Source organism: Episyrphus balteatus, chromosome 1, assembly GCF_945859705.1.
Source record: "Episyrphus balteatus chromosome 1, idEpiBalt1.1, whole genome shotgun sequence".
NCBI classification, from domain to species: Eukaryota; Metazoa; Arthropoda; class Insecta; order Diptera; family Syrphidae; genus Episyrphus; species Episyrphus balteatus.
In genome coordinates, this window is record NC_079134.1 from 98,173,909 (window position 1) to 98,193,762 (window position 19,854).

General features: G+C 29.2%; 1 protein-coding gene across 14 annotated transcripts in view; it reads left to right on the top strand.

The window, feature by feature from the left end:
• LOC129914859 (kinesin-like protein unc-104) overlaps positions 1-19,854 on the top strand; it is a 259,463-nt gene that overhangs the window by 161,575 nt on the left and 78,034 nt on the right. For all 14 annotated transcript variants that reach the window (XM_055994289.1, XM_055994307.1, XM_055994297.1 and 11 more), the window contains 2 exons: positions 12,575-12,703; positions 17,015-17,218. In XM_055994289.1, coding sequence (XP_055850264.1) covers positions 12,575-12,703; positions 17,015-17,218 — 333 coding nt within the window. The remainder of the gene's footprint in view (positions 1-12,574; positions 12,704-17,014; positions 17,219-19,854) is intronic.

The window sequence follows — 19,854 nt, forward strand, 5'->3', positions numbered from 1 at the left end:
AGAATAGGAAGGTCTTAATTGGTCAAGTTAAGACTTAAAGATAAACGCTAAACTAAATCAAACAAATCAAATACCGTTATTGTTTGGAAAATCTTAGATCTTTTCGGAACTGTTCGATTCAAAATGAAAAACGAAAAAATTTTAATTTTTGTAATTCAACTGTTTAAATTGTTGTACCTACAAAAAATTTCACCATGATATAATTAGGGTTTCAAGGTTTTATTTTTACTCCCGAAATAACTTAAACAGAGAGTTGTTCTTTGGTTTAAATTATTTTTAATTTTTTTTTTGTAATGAAATTTAAAGTTAGAAGTACCTATGTACATTGAGGAAAAAAAACTTAAAATCAACGATAACCACTTTAATTAAACTATTTTTAGTAATAATTTTGCGTTGAAGAAGGACATTTGAAAATCAAAGTAGAAAGACGATAATTTACTTGAATCAAAGTTGTTAAAATTTTTAAAATAAGCACCAATTTAATTTTTTTTTAAATGTCAGCAACTGTGAATCAATCAGGTCCGTCACGATAGCACCCACACCCCCAAAATTTCCAAAGTCTGAGTATGCAGTAATTTGTTGTTAATAAGTTGCTCTAATCTTAAATTTGTTGCTCCATGATTTGACCATAAAATTAGCTGCAACAGATGCAGGTTGGAGCTAGGTATAATCTTTTTCAAAAAAACTAAAAATGCCAAATAATAAATATGATGTGACACTCTGCAAAAAGGTACATAAAAACTTTAAATCGCAATCCATTCCGGTCTTAAAAGGCTAAAAACTAGTCTTTGATGACTTCACTTCGAAAAAAAAAAGTAAGCACTTCAACAAAAACAAATTAGATTGCAATATCTGAGAATGCAGGAATTTGGTGCTCATTTTATACTAAATTTTTCCACTACGTACCTAACTAACAAAAATATATCACCTCCACAACATAAATTTCAAAATCTGAGTACCTGCCTATACAGATATTGATACTGTTACTTTATAACTTCAATGGAAATTTGATATCTAATTTATGTTATTTAATTATAGTTCGAAACTCAGATTGATGCTCTTCAAAAAACTACCTTTCAAGTAGATATCTCATCGTATCTTTTTACCTTAACAAGCCTTAATAACATTTTTGATAACCTATTTCACTTCATTCAAGAAAGTGTAGATAAGATAAAACTCAAAATTTCGCACAAGTTGGTAGGTACCTACTTATGCAACAACTTTATTCTCCTAAGTGTAAAGGCCTCAATCCCACATTTGACCCCCCTTATATTGGCGAACGTTTTCAAAATTGAAATTGAATTTTAAAAATCAAGCACTCAGTTTTTTAAAACATAGGAATATGATAACATATAACAACAAGCATTAGCCCTTTTCCATTGGAGGTGATAGTCTCCTAATAGTTAATAGTAGATGTTTTGGTTAATCTAGTACTATCATCTACTCATGCTCTTCTTCCCGAGTAGATACGATTATTAAATTCGTTGAAGGTGCGTTCCATTGAAAACCGCTAGTAAACTACTAGCAGTACTTTGCCACCTCCCAAAGGAACACGGCTATTATGGTTACAATTTCTTCAATCTCCTAGCCTATAAGAACCTTTAAGAACTTGTACAAATTGTGTATAGTGTATTGATATCCTAACATTTTGAAGTTGTTTCGGGTAATTTAAACATCACAGTCTGTCTCTATATAGCCTTAGTTTTGGAGAGATACATTTCACATTCATTTAATTTCGTTAACTACCACACTTCCATTTCTAAAAACCTCAACGCTCTTCATCCCATCAGGTCGCTACTTACTTTTTTTTTAAACAAACAAAATAAAAATGTATGTATCTATACCAAATAAAAAAACAAACATATTTGAAAATTGAAAACAAACAAAAATTGTATGAATTCACTTCACGACTTGCTTCACAAGAGTATGTACTAGGTTTTATATGTTTCTTTTTTTCAGTCGGTTTCAGACCTCTTCGTAGGTAAGTATGATGTGCGTTCTCTCGAGTCAAAAATATTATGACAAAGGTATATCTATACAAGCCTGTTCATTTGAGCTAGAAACATGAGTTGTGAAATTATTCTAAAATTTAGGTTTTATCTATACACACACTCACAATAATTTGGTAAGATATCTAAAAAAGTGGTTTCCGCCTGTTTGTACCTACATCAATTAACGTTTCAAACTCTTGGTAGGTACCTAACCTACGGTATTTCAGTGAAGGTTGCAAATTTAAAGATAGTATCTAAAGGAAAAATAGACTGTTACCTACCCTCATGTAACTTGGCAAAAAGTTTGCTTTTGGAATAAAAAACTAGGATCAAAAGAGTGTATACAGGGTGATTCAAAGCTGGAGAGTGAAGGTTGGGTCGAGACAAGAAAAATATCGTACAGGAGGGGGGGTCAAGTCCCCCTCGTTTAGCGGGGAGGGGCAATTTAAAAAAAATTGACTTAATTTGGCAAATAAATTATTAAAAATCAACGGTTACACCTACAATAACGTGATATACTTTTTTGTAAAGCCAAAAACCTCGTCTCTTACAAAAAATTTGAAGTAAGCCATTTTGTAGAATAGTTTTTAAAAAAAAAATTAATTTTCAAAATCAAATTTTTGAAAAAAATATTGAAAAAAAAATGTTCAAACTAATTTTTTTTCAAAATTGTATGTAATTTAAGTACTAATTTAGTTTTTAAAATTCGATGCTCTTATTTGCTTTGAAACAAAAATAGAAAAGTGGATCCAAAATATCTTGTTATTTTCGAGAAATCAAGAAAAAACTAAAACTCCTTTTTTCTAAGAAACCTCTTTATTTTTTGTTTTAACGTGGCTGGACTTGTTGATAAATTAATTTATAAAACATTAAACATTCGTCTATTACTTTTTGAACATTCAGACTTACATGAGGATACAACAAAGTGACACAGTACCTATTTATTGTCTTACCTGAGAATTTTTCTTCCGATGTATGGAGTGCCCGCCGCACAAGGATTCTAGGTGAAAGGGCCTATAGGCAACAATATTATTTAATTTGAATAAAAAACAATAAAATAATATTTTTGCAAGCAGTTTATAATAAATAAAGGACATTTTAAATCATTTTCTTTGATTTTTAAAGTTTTCCAAAGAATTATTTTTCCCTAGGTAGGTACCATTTGAATTCTTTTCCTTCGTACTTGCCTCTTCTTGTCATTGATTTATCTTTGCAATGTACATTCTTAATTGCTGTTCATTTTTTTTTTTTATAAAAATTGCGGTTTTATTGACTTAAAGCTCTTACAGCAAGAATCCATGGGCGGCGCGGCGGTGACTCCATACATAGGAAGCAAAATTTTGTATATTCAATTTGATAACCTGTAGCGTTATTTTTGTTAGTTTTGTCACTGAACGACGCGACAAGCAACGCATTTTGTTTAGCGAAATTTTAACGAAAATTTTAAATATACGTGATTCATACATGTAAATTGTCTATAGTATGGGTAAGAATAAGAAGTACTTCTCATTCTTAGGGGCAGTCTTACAAACAAGCGACGCACGTGCTGCGACTGAATCTTTCGCATCCACCGATTCACTGTTCCACATAATTGTTAGTAAAGCTGCAAGAAAAGTACATAATACATTTTTTATTCTGTTATGTGAAAGACCTGTATAGTAAGGGTCCAGAGGCAAAACTCATTCCGAGAAGAACGCATTTTAAAATTTTGTTCTTCATACAAGCTAGTACCTACTAAAGGTACGTCACTTATTTATTTTCTTAGCAAGGCTTAAATTTTTTTTCTAAAAGTAAGGATGCCATCAGATAGTGCTCAGTAAATACTCATCATTAATTTAATTTTGACAAAAAGTGGACATGTACCGTTTTTCATCTGAACCCTTCAAATGTATTGCTTAGAATTGTTAAGGGAAAAACTCCAAACGTTCACATATGTATGTGTGTGCGAGTATCCTTGAATAAGTTAAAAACAAAATATTTCTCATTTTTGGATTCCTTGTTTAACAAGACTCTGATGAATTCGAAAGCTTAGCTTTTTTTGTACGCAATTAAGAAAATGCACAAGATTAGTTTGTGTAGAAAAATGCAATAGTTTTAACTACATTAATTTGAATATGTATAATTGATTTACTTACTTATAGTACATTTGTATAAAATGGTGGAACATTTTTGGGTCTATTTCTAGTCTTTCTAGTTCTATAAACAAAGTTATATTAATTTGTTATATTGTTGGGGTAGCTATAGTGCTGTTAAATATTTGTTAAATTTTGTATTTTGTTTAATAATTTGATTTTTTGTTCAATTTTCTAAATTACACTGGCCAACAATTTTCAACTTTTTTAAATTTTCCAGAAAGATTTAGGTATATCAAATTTTAAATTTATATTATCAAATATTATAGTTTTTTTTTTTCTAGCAGCTCTAGTTTTTGAAATATTTAATTTTTCATATATTCATACTAATTTTTGAGTTTTTCTTATTTTGAGCGTTTATTAAAATTTTCCCGAAAAAATTATATTAAACTCAATGTATTTGAGGTCAGTTAGCCTAAAAATAACATTCATTTTTTTCAAGGAGCTCTATTTTTTGAAATATTTTAGTTTTCCACATTTTGGGGGTAATTTCGTTCTTATTTTAAAGTTATGCTTATTTTAACTGTTTGTTATCATTTTCCAGAAATTTTCTTATCGAAACTAATGCATTTGGGTTCAATAAGCCTAAAAATCACACTGGTTGATGAGCTCTATTTTTTAGATATTTTAATTTTTCACATTTTTGGGCCAATTTCATATTATTTTTTTCAGATTTTATTATTACAAGCGTTTTTAAAGTTTTGTTGGAACGATTTGTTGTGAAATGTATCATTTGGGCTTTAATGATCTTCATTTTTGGATGCAATTATTGAAACACTAACAGTGGCGTATCCAGAAAAAAATTTGGGGGGGGCTGAAAAATTTTTCAAAAATTTTTGATAAGGTAAATGTACTACAAATTTGTCTCTTTTTTTATTCATCTTTGATCGAGAGAAAAGCGCTGTGCTGCGGTACTGAAAGTCGTATAGTAGCATTTTACTGCTCCCGACAACTTCGTACTATTGTCTCCTTTCACATTCAAAGTAGCTATTTTTCCAAGTTTTTGTATCCCAAACATTTTACACAAACAGCAAGGTGTAATCTTTAAAAAAAAAAAAAAACACTTTTTCGTTCGAACTGTTTCATGTGCTGAATTCAAAACTGTTTATAGATTTACTCCTATCACGTCTAGTTTTTGAGCTATACTCATTAAGGTGGAGTGATTTTATTTTTTTTTTTTATTTTCGATTCGGCATAGTGATAAAAAGTTGCGCCATTTATAAACGAACAAAACTGTATATTTAAAATTTTTAAATAATTTCATTTTGAGGTGCCCCAAGCCCTCTGAATGCTTAAAAAGGCAACTTTTTGACCTTTAAATTAAATGGGAAAAAATAAAGTTCAGTATAGATTTTCTTTTAAATTCGTATTTAACTGAGTTTGAATCATCTAAAAAATATGTTTTACTTCACTTTTAATTGAGATTTCAATCAAAAATCTTAACAAAGGTGCGGTTAGTTGAAAATCTAGAATTCTTAAATTTCGATGTTCATTTGTTCATACTTTTCGTAAGACTTTTTTCTAAAAAATATATTAAAAAAGTCAAGTAACTTATTTTTTTCAAGTTTCACACTCAGTGAAACATGAATTAAAAAGAAAATAAATTGAACTTTATTATTAAAGGTCAAAAAGTCCCCTTTTTAAGCATTCAGAGGACTTGGGGCACCTCAAAATGAAATTATTTAAAAATTTTAAGTATACAGTTTTGTTCGTTTATAAATGGCGCAACTTTTTATTACTATGCCAATTCGAAAATAAAAAATTAAAATAAAATCGCTTCACCTTAATACTCATCACTTTTTTCGGTATAAATGCCCATATTTCCGCAATTCGACCGAAAGTGAACTGGCATCACTTTTCAATTTCACGTGAAATTGATCTTCGATCGATTTCGAAAACTTCGAAAATGCTTCGAACTGTCAAAACTGAAGGATCATCCATTTTTATTTTGTTTCTAAAGTTAAATTACTGCTACTTTGAAAATGGATACAATTTTATTGGCAACTTTACTGAAAAAAAGCAGAATTTAAAAGAAAAAATAAGAAGTCACATTTTGCGAGACTTGTAGGTAAGTGAAATGCAGAACATGGGCGATATTATTGCAAATTTTCAAAGAAAAATGAATTAGATAAAGTGTAAAGCGAATGAGGTTGCCAACACAGAGGCATGATATTCATGCCTTATGTGTTTTATGTATTTTGTATTAAATTAACAACAAATAAACATTACAAAACAATAAAAATATAAGTTTTGATAATATTTTGTCCAAAAATTGGAGATTCATTGAAAAAGATACCAAGTTCACAAGCAGAAACAAAGCGAATTGAATTCGATCAGAAAATCGAAATGAGCGAAAAAATGTAGAACTCCTAATTTCACTATCGGCAACGCAAGTGAATGCTCAAAAAGGAAATGCAGAACGTAAAAGTCTCAAAAACTAATTTTCAATTAAATTCGTTTGATGTTTAATGCGATATATTTTTTAATAATATGTTCCTTTTTTAATATAAATCAGAAGCACAAACTGGAATTTGCTTAAATAAACTATTAGTTTGTTGACCACTAAGATATTGAGATATAAACAATTTGTATTTCCAATATCTTTGAGAAAAATATTATTTTTGAAAAAAAGTAATATACTCAAGACAATAAAATACAACGTGATGGCATAAGAAGCTTTGCTAAATTTAACGGTGATGTAATTCGACGTCAAAACAACAAACAAATTATTTGAAGAATTCTGAATTGGACTAAAATCCTGAAAATCCCAAACCTCAACGTCAACTAAGGCACTTACAACACAAACAACCATTTTATAATTTGGGGGGGGCTCGATCATTTGAGCTGCCTCTAAATCTCTACGATTTACGAAGAAGTTTCAGTTAATCATGTAGATTATGATGAAATCAGCTAAATAGTAACATTATTTTGGAGGCTGGGGGGGGCTTGAGCCCCCTGAGCCCCCCCCTCAATACGCCACTGAACACTAATTCATGTTTTTGCTACTCTACGTTTCGCCAGTTTCTTTCCAGCTTCCTCAGGGGATTTTTATTTGATTTAATTGGTGAAAATTAAATTTTAGTACATTTTTATTGTTGTTAGTTGAATTTAAAATTTTAAATAAAGAATTTAAGAAATTAACATGAAAAACTAAACAAAACACTACAGCAAAAACTTAAAGCTATTATCACAATTTATTATCACACCGCACATAGGAGTATTTGCAAGTTTTACGCGGACAAAATTATTTTTCCGGTTTATCTTCATCGACAAGGCAAAAGCTTGTATTTAGTACTTAATTAAATTTTTCTTCCACATTTTTCTTCCAAAACCAATTTTTTATCAAACAAAAAAGTGTCAAGAATGGACCCAAATGGTTTGTTAAAATCTTGTAAATGGAGTTTTATTATTGGTATCACCAAGATAAAGGTCTTTAAATTTAGGAAAAATTATAATGAATCTGGTTTTGTAATTAATGAAGTTGTAAGTTTAAAAAACTTAAAATATGGATGCATGAAAACAAGGTAATCATTTTTCAAAACCTAAAAAGTTTAAAAGGGGCAAATGTGTCGAAGTTGCACTTAGTTGCAATTTTTTTTACAGATTAAATTAGATAAGAGTTTAACCTTTAGAAAACATTTGATTTTATAGCACAATAATGTGAAATTGTATAACGTATCTCCTTACCAACACAAAAACAATTTTTTTTACGTTTAATTTATATTAAGATTCAACTTATCATTTTTTATTTATAAAGTAATATAACATTTAGATACAGCATCTAGTAGACAGTTTCGTATCTCTTTATCAATATGCCATAACATTTTTTTTCTATAACCACTTAAAAAAAAAAGTACTCACTTAGGCACTGTCGCTTAGTTATAAAAAAAAAAATAGTTTTATTTTTGGGCTGAAAACTTTGAACTCTAGACCGCTGCTGTTAGTCACCTGGAGTGATAATCAATTTTAAAATTCTAAGCAAGTTATATACTTTCAATAGGATGTTGATTTTTTACATTTCAATCAGTTTAAAATTTCGTGTATTGTCCGCCTAAATTGACTAAATACCCCTATGTGCACCGGCTAAACGTAGGGTCACAAAAAGATGAATTATTGTTCCATTAATTGCATCCAAAAATAAAGATCATCAAAGCCCAAATAAAACATAAAACTTGAAATGATAGATAGGTAGATAGATAGATCTTTATTTTAGTTATTTGATTTACATTTGGTAAGCTACCGCACAGTTTACATACAGAGATTTGATAATGTTTACATTTTATCTTTCTACTGAATCAGTATTTAAATATTTCTGATTTAAGGATTTGTTTTTAAATAAATATTTGAAGGAAAATACAACAAAAACCTTCAATTTGAAATGAAAGAGCAGGTACATTGTGACTAGAACTAAAAATTTGCTTCAAAACGTAAGATAATGATTTGAAGCAGTTAGATTAGTAGAGTTTTGTTAGTGAAGAATATTAAATAAATATATATAATAAGGGTCGTTAGTACTTGTTAGTAAGAAAATAAATAAATGATTAATAAATAATAAATAACTCTGTATTAAATAAATAATTAACAAATAGGTATGAATAAATAAATAACAAATAAATAAATAAATAAGTAAACAAATAAACTAGTAAATAAATAAATAGATATGAATTAATAAATAACAAATAAAGAAGTATATATATTATAAGATATGTTTAAATAAATAACAAGTAATAAATAACATAAAATGGGCAAATAAACATAAATAATAACACAAAAAAGAAATATGATATAATTTAACAATTAGTTACAGTTAAAATATAATTACAATTGAAATGTATTTCGATTCAGTAAGTAAAATAAAAATAAAATGGGTATCGCGTGCTTAGGTTTGTGAATAAAATGAATTCAATGACAAATGTATTTCTAATGTAGGTTTAAAAAAATTATAAGTAAAGTGTTATAAGTCCAAAAATGAGATTATACCACTTAAAAAAACGGCGTATATGTAATTCTATAAAACGACATCACCCAAAACGTTTATATTTTACTCTAGTAAGCTATGGCATTTACCAAAAAAAATTAATGCACGACTGGGGCCGCACGTACTTGCTCTTGTAGTTCAAAGTATCTATATCTTAAATAACTATTGGAAATTAAAGATTTTCGTTAAATAAAAAAAAATCCATTTAATTTTTTTTTTTCAAAAACTTATTTGATTTTTTTTACATTTTACACTTCAAAATGACAAGAAATATCTCCCTCAAAATATTGAATAAAATTGGCTTATCCTTTGATGAAATATACGACATTATCTAAAAAATACATCAATTTGGCAGAAAACGGCAACGCCACACATAGTAGTATTTCGATCAAAAACCTGAACAAAATTATTTTTTTAAGTAAAACAATTTATTATTGCTAGAAACAATTTTTTTAAGTAAAACAATTTGTTGTTGCTAGAAACTATTATTTATGCAATGAAAGGCGGTTTTATGTAAATAAGTTGAAAAACTTAGAAAACGCCTGTGATAAGAAAAACTACAAAAAATAGTATGAAATTTCATACACCCAAAATGTGAAAAATTATAATATAGAAAGGAACCATTGTGATTCTTAGGCTTAGTGAATCCAAATGCATTAATTCAAATAAAAAAATTTCTGAAAAATGTTAACAACCAGGAGAAAAACACGTAGGGCGTATGAGTGATTTTTACTAAAAGTGAAAATTTCATTCGCAAATTATTTTGTTAATCGCAAAAATTCGCACCCAAACTTTTGATATTAAATTAAAAGAAAAGTCAAAGTTATCATAAATCTATGTATCGAAGCAGAATAGTAGGGTATACTATTAGAAAGCAATTAGACTTAAAAAAAAAAAGCAATACAAATATCTATATGTGGCAGACTCTTTTCCCACTGTCATTTAATTGAACAAAAAATATTTAATATTTCCATAACTATTTTTTAATTATAATTCAATACCTGCAATTGTATTTTTCATTTGAAAATTTTATGTTCAAAAGCACACTCGCTCACAATCAATCTCCTAACAATACTCACCAAATAACCATGAATTACACAAAAATCCAGAAAATAAACAACTGACTTTGAACTTGTTTTGTCACTCCACACAATTTACCACAAAAAATAGAAGTACATCATATGAGCCCCCTTATATTTACCATCCACTTTGTAAAAAATTTAATTGAAAATTTTGATTTTTAGAAAATCGACTTTTGTCCAGCTTTTCGACCAGAATACTCCTATGTGCGCCATACCGATCTCCGAAATTTTTCTGAGAAACTAAAAACGCTGTTTTGTTAGAATCATAAAGACTATAACGAACACCAAATTTAATCGAAATCGTTAGAGTAGTTTTCGAGAAAATTGAAAGAGCCGACAAAATTGAGAGAAAGAGCCGACATTAGCGATAAAAAAAATAAATTGTCATATTTCCACTATACGTATTTTTTGAGAACTAAAAACGCAGTTATATTAGATATACGTACAGCATTACTTGTATCAAATTTAATCAAAATCGTTAAAGCTGTTTTCGATACAATTGCAATACCTCGAAAAGTTTGTATGGGAGGTATAGGTACGTTCTAGGCGAGATATTAAAAAACAAAAAAAAACCAACCTTGGAAATTACATGAAAATCTGCCGAGCCGTTTAGGCTGCAGCTGCTTGTACAGATGGACGCACCGACGCACAGACCGACGGACGTCATGACGAAACCCACTTTTTTGGACTTCTCGATTATCGTAATGTTAGTTTTGATTAAAACCTCGAAATTTTTTTTTGACACGAAACCAATACTTGCCCCTTTTTAATTGTTTTAATAATAAAACTTATGACCGTTACAAAAAATATTAAAATTGTATCCGAAACAGTTTATAAAACATTATCTTTTTTTGTTTAGTGTATTTTTAATTTTATCAAATATATATTTCATACAATACATACATGTTTTTTGATTTGATTTACTTCATGGACAACACAAAAATGAACAACACAAAAAGAATGTAAAGTGGTCACTAGACAAGACACTTGTGTTCACACTTGTGCGCACATTTGTGTGTACACCGCACCACAGATGGCAGACCGATCATGACACCGACACAAAAAAATCAAAAAGTTTTGATTTTGTCGCTCGGGTGTGCACACAAGTGTGGTGTGTATGGGCCGCTTAAGAAAGTAATCGAAGGATCAAATAAAAGAATTTTGCCGCATTAGCTGAACATGTCAAACAAAATGGACATTCTTTCAACTTTGATGATTTAAAAACTCTAAAATTTGAAAAATTTTAAATACAAGTCCATGAAGTAAATCAAATCATAAAACATGAGGAATTTACTTGTAATTTCAAAACTGATAAAAAGGATTATATGGTAAAAAATTACATAATTTGATTATTAATGGAAACTACTAACAATTACCTTTATGAAGTGTACCTATTAGCTTTTTTACTTTATTTGAATTGTTTGTACCTATAACATTTGTTTAAATATTTAAATTTGTCAAAACTTTATCATGAGCCCTTAAGACCCACCAAGATTCAAAAAAAAATCATATACTTTTAAGTGAGAAAAGTTATTCAATTAAGATTTTTATTAGCACATATTTTGATTTTAATGTAATTATTTTTATTGTAATATAATAAGTTTAAGTTTAATAATTTCTATTGTTAGTATTTATGTCATTTATAATTTTAGCATTTAGTTTATTAAATAAAAAGAGTTTTTCTTTGATAAAAACAATGTCCACTTTTAGTGATATCCTTTAAACTATGGATTAAAATTTTGTTCTGATAAGTTTCCCTGATCGCTATAACCAGCCCCCTATAGCCAACACAGTGAAATCGCCAACTCCTTTTGCCTTTTTTTTAAATAATTTTAAGTATATGAGGTTTTTTAAATGCAAATTGCAGGGCACCAGTTAGAAGAAATAGAAAGATAAGAAAGTTTTTTGTTGGTACAGTGAATTGAGAAATGAGAATCAGATGAGATGATATAAATCCACCATCTCATATAAATGCCTAAAAGTTTTTAGCCACATTCACACTCGGAAGGAATGTTTTCTGTAAATTTCCTGTAAAAGTTTAGGAAAATATTGAACAATACTTTTATAATATTTGCAGAATTCGGAAAACAAAATATTGATAAACAGAATTTTGAAACAAAATTTTATAAGAAATAACATTGATCCCGAAAGAATTTGATTTTAATCCTTAAAAAATACGCAATTGTGTAACTCCAAATTATTTTCGCATATGAGCTAAAATGTTATACATGTTCAATGAAGTAAATGTAGTCTAAAATGTTCCATTGTAATTTTATTTTCCCCTATAGATTCTATTATAAGCTTAAAATTGTATATGGCACGTCAGATTTTATATAATTAGTCTAATAAAAATACTTTTTTTCTAATTTCACTTTCATTTAATTATTATAGAAGACGAATTCAATAAAAATGGAAACCCGACATCGGAAAACAAGTCTCCCATTAAAGGACGTAATCGAAATGGTTCAACAACAGACATGGCTGTTGATCAGCTCCAAGCTAGTGAAAAATTGATCGCAGGTATGTTTTTTTTTTGTTATTAAGGACACCACTTGTAATATACAGGGTGTCCCACAGTCACCGCCCCAAATGAAAACCATGGATTCCTGATGTCATTTTAAGTCGAAAAACTTAAGAGGTAATTTTCTCGTTTTCGTCCCGTTTTCGAGTTACCACGGTTTTTATCATTTTTGCTCTCTTGTCTTTTAACTGGCCTTATCTGTGCCAAATTACGTTTTATTCGAAATAATTTTTTTACAACCAATCAAGAATTTATTACAGTTTTAGTTTGTATCAAAACTTTTTTTTCTACGGACAACCGTTTTTCCACAATTTTGCATCAAACACAATTTTCTTCGTTTTTTAAGTTGTTTTTTACACTTTCATATCATTTAAGTCAAAAAAACACGTTAATGAGTATTAATTTTTTGTGCTTTTTATTAAAGCCCAGTTTATTTTCATAAAAAAAATAAGTTTTATTTCTTAAAAAAGGCTACTAAAAGTAATTAAAAAACATAAACAAACTGAGTGAATTTATTTTTTTTAATTACTTTCAGTAGCCTTTACTATGAAATAAAACTTATTTTTTATGAAAATAAACTGGGCTTTAATAAAAAGCACAAAAAATTAATACTCATAAACGTGTTTTTTTTACTTAAATGATATGAAAGTGTAAAAAACAACTTAAAAAACAAAGAAAATTGTGTTTGATGCAAAATTGTGGAGAAACGGTTGTCCGCAAAAAAGTTTTGTGACAAACTAAAACTGTACTAAATTCTAGATTGGTTGTAAAAAAATGTTTCAAATCAAACGTAATTTGGCAAAGATAAAGCCAGATAAGGGAAAAGAGAACAAAAATCATAAAAACCGTGGTAACTCGAAAACGGGGCGAAAACGAGAAAATTACCTCTTAAGTTTTTCGACGTAAAATGACCTCAGGAATCCATGGTTTTTGTTTGGGGCGGTGACTGTGGGACACCCTGTATAAGTTTAGTTGGATTTGATGTATTTCATCTAATTTACATTTACGGTGTGGAATCATTCCATTTTTGCTTAAAAAAAAACAATGAATAATATGTAACATGGCTTCTGATGCAAATTTGTATATTGAATTAGTAAAGCAAATTCTGTCAAAATTTTATTAAGATGATATTAATATTAGTCTAAAAAATTGTCTTTAGTTACACCACAAAAAGTTTTATCCAGTGTTGAAGTTGCAATCCTTGATGTTGGTGCCTGCTTTTCCACGTTTAATTGAATGTGATCCAAAAGCAATTGAAATACAATAGATTTTCTAAAACACAATTTGAGCTTTTTTTTGTAGAAAATTATTTGGGATCAATGTTCATTATAAATAAGTGCAGTTGAAAATTGAAAATTGGGATTAAGTCTATCCAATTTTCAATTGTCTAATTGCATTAATTTGTATTGAATATTGAGCCCAAATAAATTTTTCACTTAATATTTGAGTTCACTGCAAAAATTGAAAATACATTTTTCTGTGTTTAATAAATGTGATGTTTTAGAAAACTGAAATGTGATAGGTTTTTCTTTGAGTTGGTAGATTTTGGAAAATTTCATGGTAGAATTTTTTTTCGGAGAGTGGCAATCGTAGTCAGGGGTCGAATCACGGCCACGATTACGATCATACGTTGTCATTTTGACTATTGCTGTCTCTTTCTAATCAGTAGGGACACATAGCAATCATACGTTAACGAACGTATGTCGTGATTCGACCCCAGGTCTACTTATCATAAAGAAATGGATACCACGCCAGTAAGCAGCTGAAGTTGTCATATTTTTGGATAAAGGAATAAACGAATGTGCAGTGCAGTGACCCTGCGGCTCCAATTTAAGCCATAATTGATTGTGCAGGAAAACTGAAGAGTGTATTCGAAGGCAAAAACTGGACGTTCACGGTGTGCCGGACAAAAATTCGATATACATACGATAACTCTCCACACTACGCTACGTGGGGAATTTCTTAGGAAAATTGATATTGCTACTACCTAGACTTAAACCCCATCGGGCATTTATAGGATTAGCTTAAGCGAAGGGTAAGAGCCCAAGATGCAACTCCATCGCCTGTGTATGAACTTAAAATGCGTGTGCTAAAAAAAGGGAAGGCATCTTCCAAGACACCGTCAAGAAACTCATTAGGCCAATTAAAATATGAAAAGAAGCTGCAATAACAGCTAATAATATAAATTATTTTTCTCTTTAATGTTTAATTTTCCAGCTAGCCTTTATTTCAACTTCATTCAATTTTTTGCTATAGCCTTGTAGATATATATAAACTATAGTACTATCATGAATTCAATCGACGTTGAGAAATCCTCAAAGCGCGCTTTGTCACTTTGACTTCGAACAGCTGATTGAAACATAAAATCTGCTGTCAAATAAAAAGAAACACAGTCACTCACAAAATTATTGGGCTAAGTCTTTATCTTGATTTAATTGTGGCAAAATGAAAAAGGATATTAATGTGTTTAAAAAATGCATAGAAATTTGTTTATTCTTTAATCCTATAATTATAAAAACAAAAGCAATCAAAATAAATTGTTTTTTACCAGTAAAACTCATTCTACAACATCATTAAATTATTTTTGTTTTTAATAAGTAAATTGTTTTTATTTAAAATATCTCGATGTCGTCTTTATGTGCAACATCTATAAAGAGAAATTAAAAAACACACCTAGTTTTGCAATAATTTATTTTTTTTATTCACATTTGGAGCAATAATTATGTGGGTGACTGTAACTATGTCTGTTAAATGTCAGAAAGCGAGCAAAAGTTCACTCTGGTTGAACTTTTGCTCGCTTTCTTACGTTTCCATACGTTTGTCAAAAAAAGCGTAGGAAAAGCGTCATTGTGGGAGGTTACACAGATTTCGTATGGTTGAACTTTTGGCAGTTGTCAAAATCGACGGCAAAGCGTGATTGTGTTTCTGCTTTTAATATTTTTGAATTTCTGCTTCTCTCCTTAATAAGTGAGAAGCATTTTTACTTCTTAGAAAATAATGAAACATTCAATTTCAAACATGGTCTCGAAACATTTCGTCAATACTTGCAGTGAATGTGGCATAAGATGATTGTATTTAAGTGTATGTATTTCGGGTTTATAATAATCTGCTTAGATATTTTAGTTAAATTTGATAAATGTGGCAATCACGTTTGAAATAAAATTTAAAATTGTATTCTTCTTTGGAAATATATTTTTTTTTTTGTAATCTTCTTTTTTAAATATTTTTTTTCTTGTTTCCTAGGTGATTGCTGTCGAATAGAATATTTATTTTGTTTTGAAAACTTGAATTCATTTTTGTTTTGGAATTTTTGTTTGATATTTTCTTACGCAATGTTGCAACATTTACTTGACTCTAATTTATTTTAATAATGAAATAATGCTATATTATTATATTATGTACTTTAAAACTTAAAAACAAAAGCTTTTGCTTTCTTAATACAGGGCGCTCTACAACTGGTTATTCTAGAAAAGTGGATTGTTTTAGTTAAAAATATGTAGGTATGTACATGTGGATACATTAACACATAAAACGTAGTTTTGACATTTTTTTATTTTAAGATTTTTGTTCAATGTTTGAGCTTTTTATTAATAATTAATACAAAAGGTTTAAGACTTGACAAAAATCATAAAACTTTAGAAAACATTTAACATTTTGTTATGTCAAAAACTAATAACCTTCCTAAAACTATACCTAATGTAATAAATAATAAGCAATACAAGATAAGTTAAATGTTGCAAAATTGCCTTAGAATTTATATCAAATAAAAGTCCCAAAACAAAAATCTATTCAAATTCGCAAAAATAAATTCTTTGAGTCTAAAATACTCAAATTACTATCACCTAGGAAACAAGAAATAAACAAAGCGTTGTAAACAAAAAATATTTTGTTTACATTTCTGCTTCCCTATTTCCAGGCAGTCGAAATTCAAACATATGATTTCGGTTTTTTCTCTTTATCGTTTTAAAAAGATGAAAGTATTTTTCTCCCTCTTACACACGTATTTTATTATACCGCAGCGCACCCTAGTTAAGGGAAGCGGACCTAATAAATTCACGTTCATGATAGTACTATAGTTTATATAAGCTGCGTTCCTTTGTAAATATTTATCTACTTTTTAGTACTTAAAGCTGCTTTGAACTACTTTTTCAGTATAGCAAAAGTAGTTCAAAGTAGTTTTAAATACTAAAAAGTAGATAAATATTTCCAAAGGAACGCAGCTATATACAAGGGTTATAATCAATATAGTCTCTTTAAATATTTTTTTTTTAATTTTATTGAAATGTTTTATTTAAAATTTTTATTTGTAGAGCTAAACGAAACTTGGGAGGAAAAATTAAAACGAACAGAGGCTATACGTATCCAGCGAGAAGCTGTCTTTGCTGAAATGGGAGTTGCTGTAAAAGAAGATGGTATAACGGTTGGAGTTTTTTCACCAAAGAAGACACCGCATTTAGTGAACCTTAATGAAGACCCTAATTTGTCTGAATGTCTCTTATATTACATAAAAGACGGTAAGTTTTGAATTTCGTTTTATTGACAATTGTTTCAATATCTACAATCAAGATAAACCATAACGTATCTAAAAAACTTTTATCCAATTTTGAAAATAAATACATACATTAAAGTGCATCTACTTTCATTTTTATAGATACAAAACTGTTTGCAGAAAAAAGCTATTATTTTTTCTTAGCTCTGAAAACTTAATACATATACAGGGTGATTCAGGACTCAGGAGTAATGTGCCAAAAAGCAAGAGCGTGTAGGTTGGGTCGAGACAAGAAAAACATCGTATGGGAGGGGGGGGGGGGGGCTATTCCCCCTCATTTAGCGGGGAGGGGCAATTTAAAACAAAATTGACTTATTTTGGAAATAAAATTATTAAAAATCCACGGTTACACTTACAGTAACGGGCTATACCAAAACCCATACAAAATTTTATATCTGTATAAAAGTTAATATTTAGTTAAAGAAATGCAGTATTTGTGAGGGCTTTCTCAATTTTGTAAGTATCCCTAAGCTCTGAGCTACAAAATTAAATAATGGTAATACTGAAAGAGAATGATTATAATGATTCTCCAATCTATGGAATACGTAAACATGTTTTTAATCAGAAAATTTGCTTTTCCAATCTAAATACTAGTTTTATAAGTCTTTTTGGCAAAACACATTGGTTTCTAAGAGCATTTTTATCCTTAAGTTATTTACTAAAAAAATGGGCTTCAACTTTTGTACTCTCAAACATTCAAAAAATTCCTCATGCAATGTTATTACCTGTTCAATCATTACTTTTTCGTTTTGGTGTGTAATTAGAAAATATCAAAGCTTTTTCTCAAGATTTTTGTAATTTTTTCTTTAAAAAAATAAAAAAAAAAGTTACTCCGGGAACAAGCGTTAAAACAATTTTGCTTTCCCAGTCGATATGTATGTACTTGACTTGTGTCGTTCGCGAACGAACTAGTTCTATGAACTAGTTCATTCTGTTGAACAATTTAGTTCGCGATTAGTGAAGAAGAAGTTTTTTTTGTATCTAATGTATTGGGAATTTCTTCTAATGTCATTTCACCAACAAAAAGAGTTGTTGTTTTCACTGAATTACACTTAACAACGAACCATTGTAATTTTATCAATTGCTTCTTTGTAAAAAGCTTTCAATTCCTACCACCAGGGCCGGATTTAAAGCTGTGGTGGCCCGGGGGCTGCAAAAAAGGGGGGTCCCCCTCTAGCTAACTTATTTCCAAAATAAAATTAAGATTATTTTTGATAGTTTTAAATTTATAGGGAACTAGTTGACCCGGCTGACTTCGTTCCGCCTTTCCAAGTACCTATTTGTTTTCAAATTTTAGCCCTGTTATGTGTAAAACTTTTTCCGGTTCACTCGGTTCGGTTGATATGTAGAGCACAAATATTTTGGCTATTTAGGAAATGACAGATCAAACAAAATATTTTTTACTATTTTGAAAATAAATTTCTTTATTTTTATCCAATAAAGCTAGAACTGCATCGAAACACAAAGTCAAACAAAGTATAAAAAATAATTATAAAAAGTAAATTAAAGTACAAAATAACAAAAACCATTTTATTGATGTGACATTTAAAAATTGAAATTATTTGAAAAATTAGAAACTTTTTTGTACTTTTTCCACTTTGTGTTTCTATGTAGTTTAGGCTTAAAGGCTCTGGTTTATTAAATTTTGTTTTGTCCCAAATTATAGTTTGGTTTGACGTTTTGCAATTGTATATTGTAGTGTGTGTGGAAATGTATGTGAATCCGTCTCAAAAAGAGTTTCAGATCGAGTCTTCCGGAATCTTCCAGAAAAATAGCAAATTTTTTTCAATGCAGATTGATTCGACTGCAGATTGAATTTTTGGTTGTTTGGAATTCGAAATAAGGTTCTTAACACATTTTTGTAAGTTTTCAGTGGTATTTTAGTTAGAAAAATAAGTTTACTTTCACTTTAGAACTTATGTAAGTAAGATTGTAAAATGCTCACTTCGGTAGTGCACCGCAAAAAGGAGCACATTTAGTTTTCAACTCCTTCAAACTTTTTTCCATAAATATTTCAAAATGGCCTTCGAAAAATTCGGCACTTCAATAATTGGGCTTTTAGAAAATACGAATTTTCTGAATTTTCAATTTGTTTGACATTACGTTACGTCACACATTTTTTCAAATTTCATTTATTTCTTCTAATTTCTTTTATTTCCTTTATCTATCAAAATGTAAAATGTATAAATAGAAGGCTAAACCCCAAATCGTTTTTCTTCATAATCATCTACGCCTCGTTGGATTATTTTGAAATGAAAGTTCGAATCTTTTTATTTAATTAAACGACTCCATACACTTAAAAAATACGACTCTTTACAAAGGACCCCGCACATTTTGTATGGGAAGTGGCCCTCGGTGAAATTGTCTGAAATTTTAGTATGTTGTTCTCTTGAAGCCCGGTATCTTGAAAACCCGCTTATATCTTGACATCAGCGTCACCTTTCGGGTCCATTTATAAAAAAAAATTGTTTCGAATGAACCTTATCACACACACAAAAATTCACAAAAATCTATACAGTCTTTCAAACTCCAAATATGGAATTTCAATATAACTTGACAACAGCGATACTTACCGGGTCCATATCACACACATAAAATTTA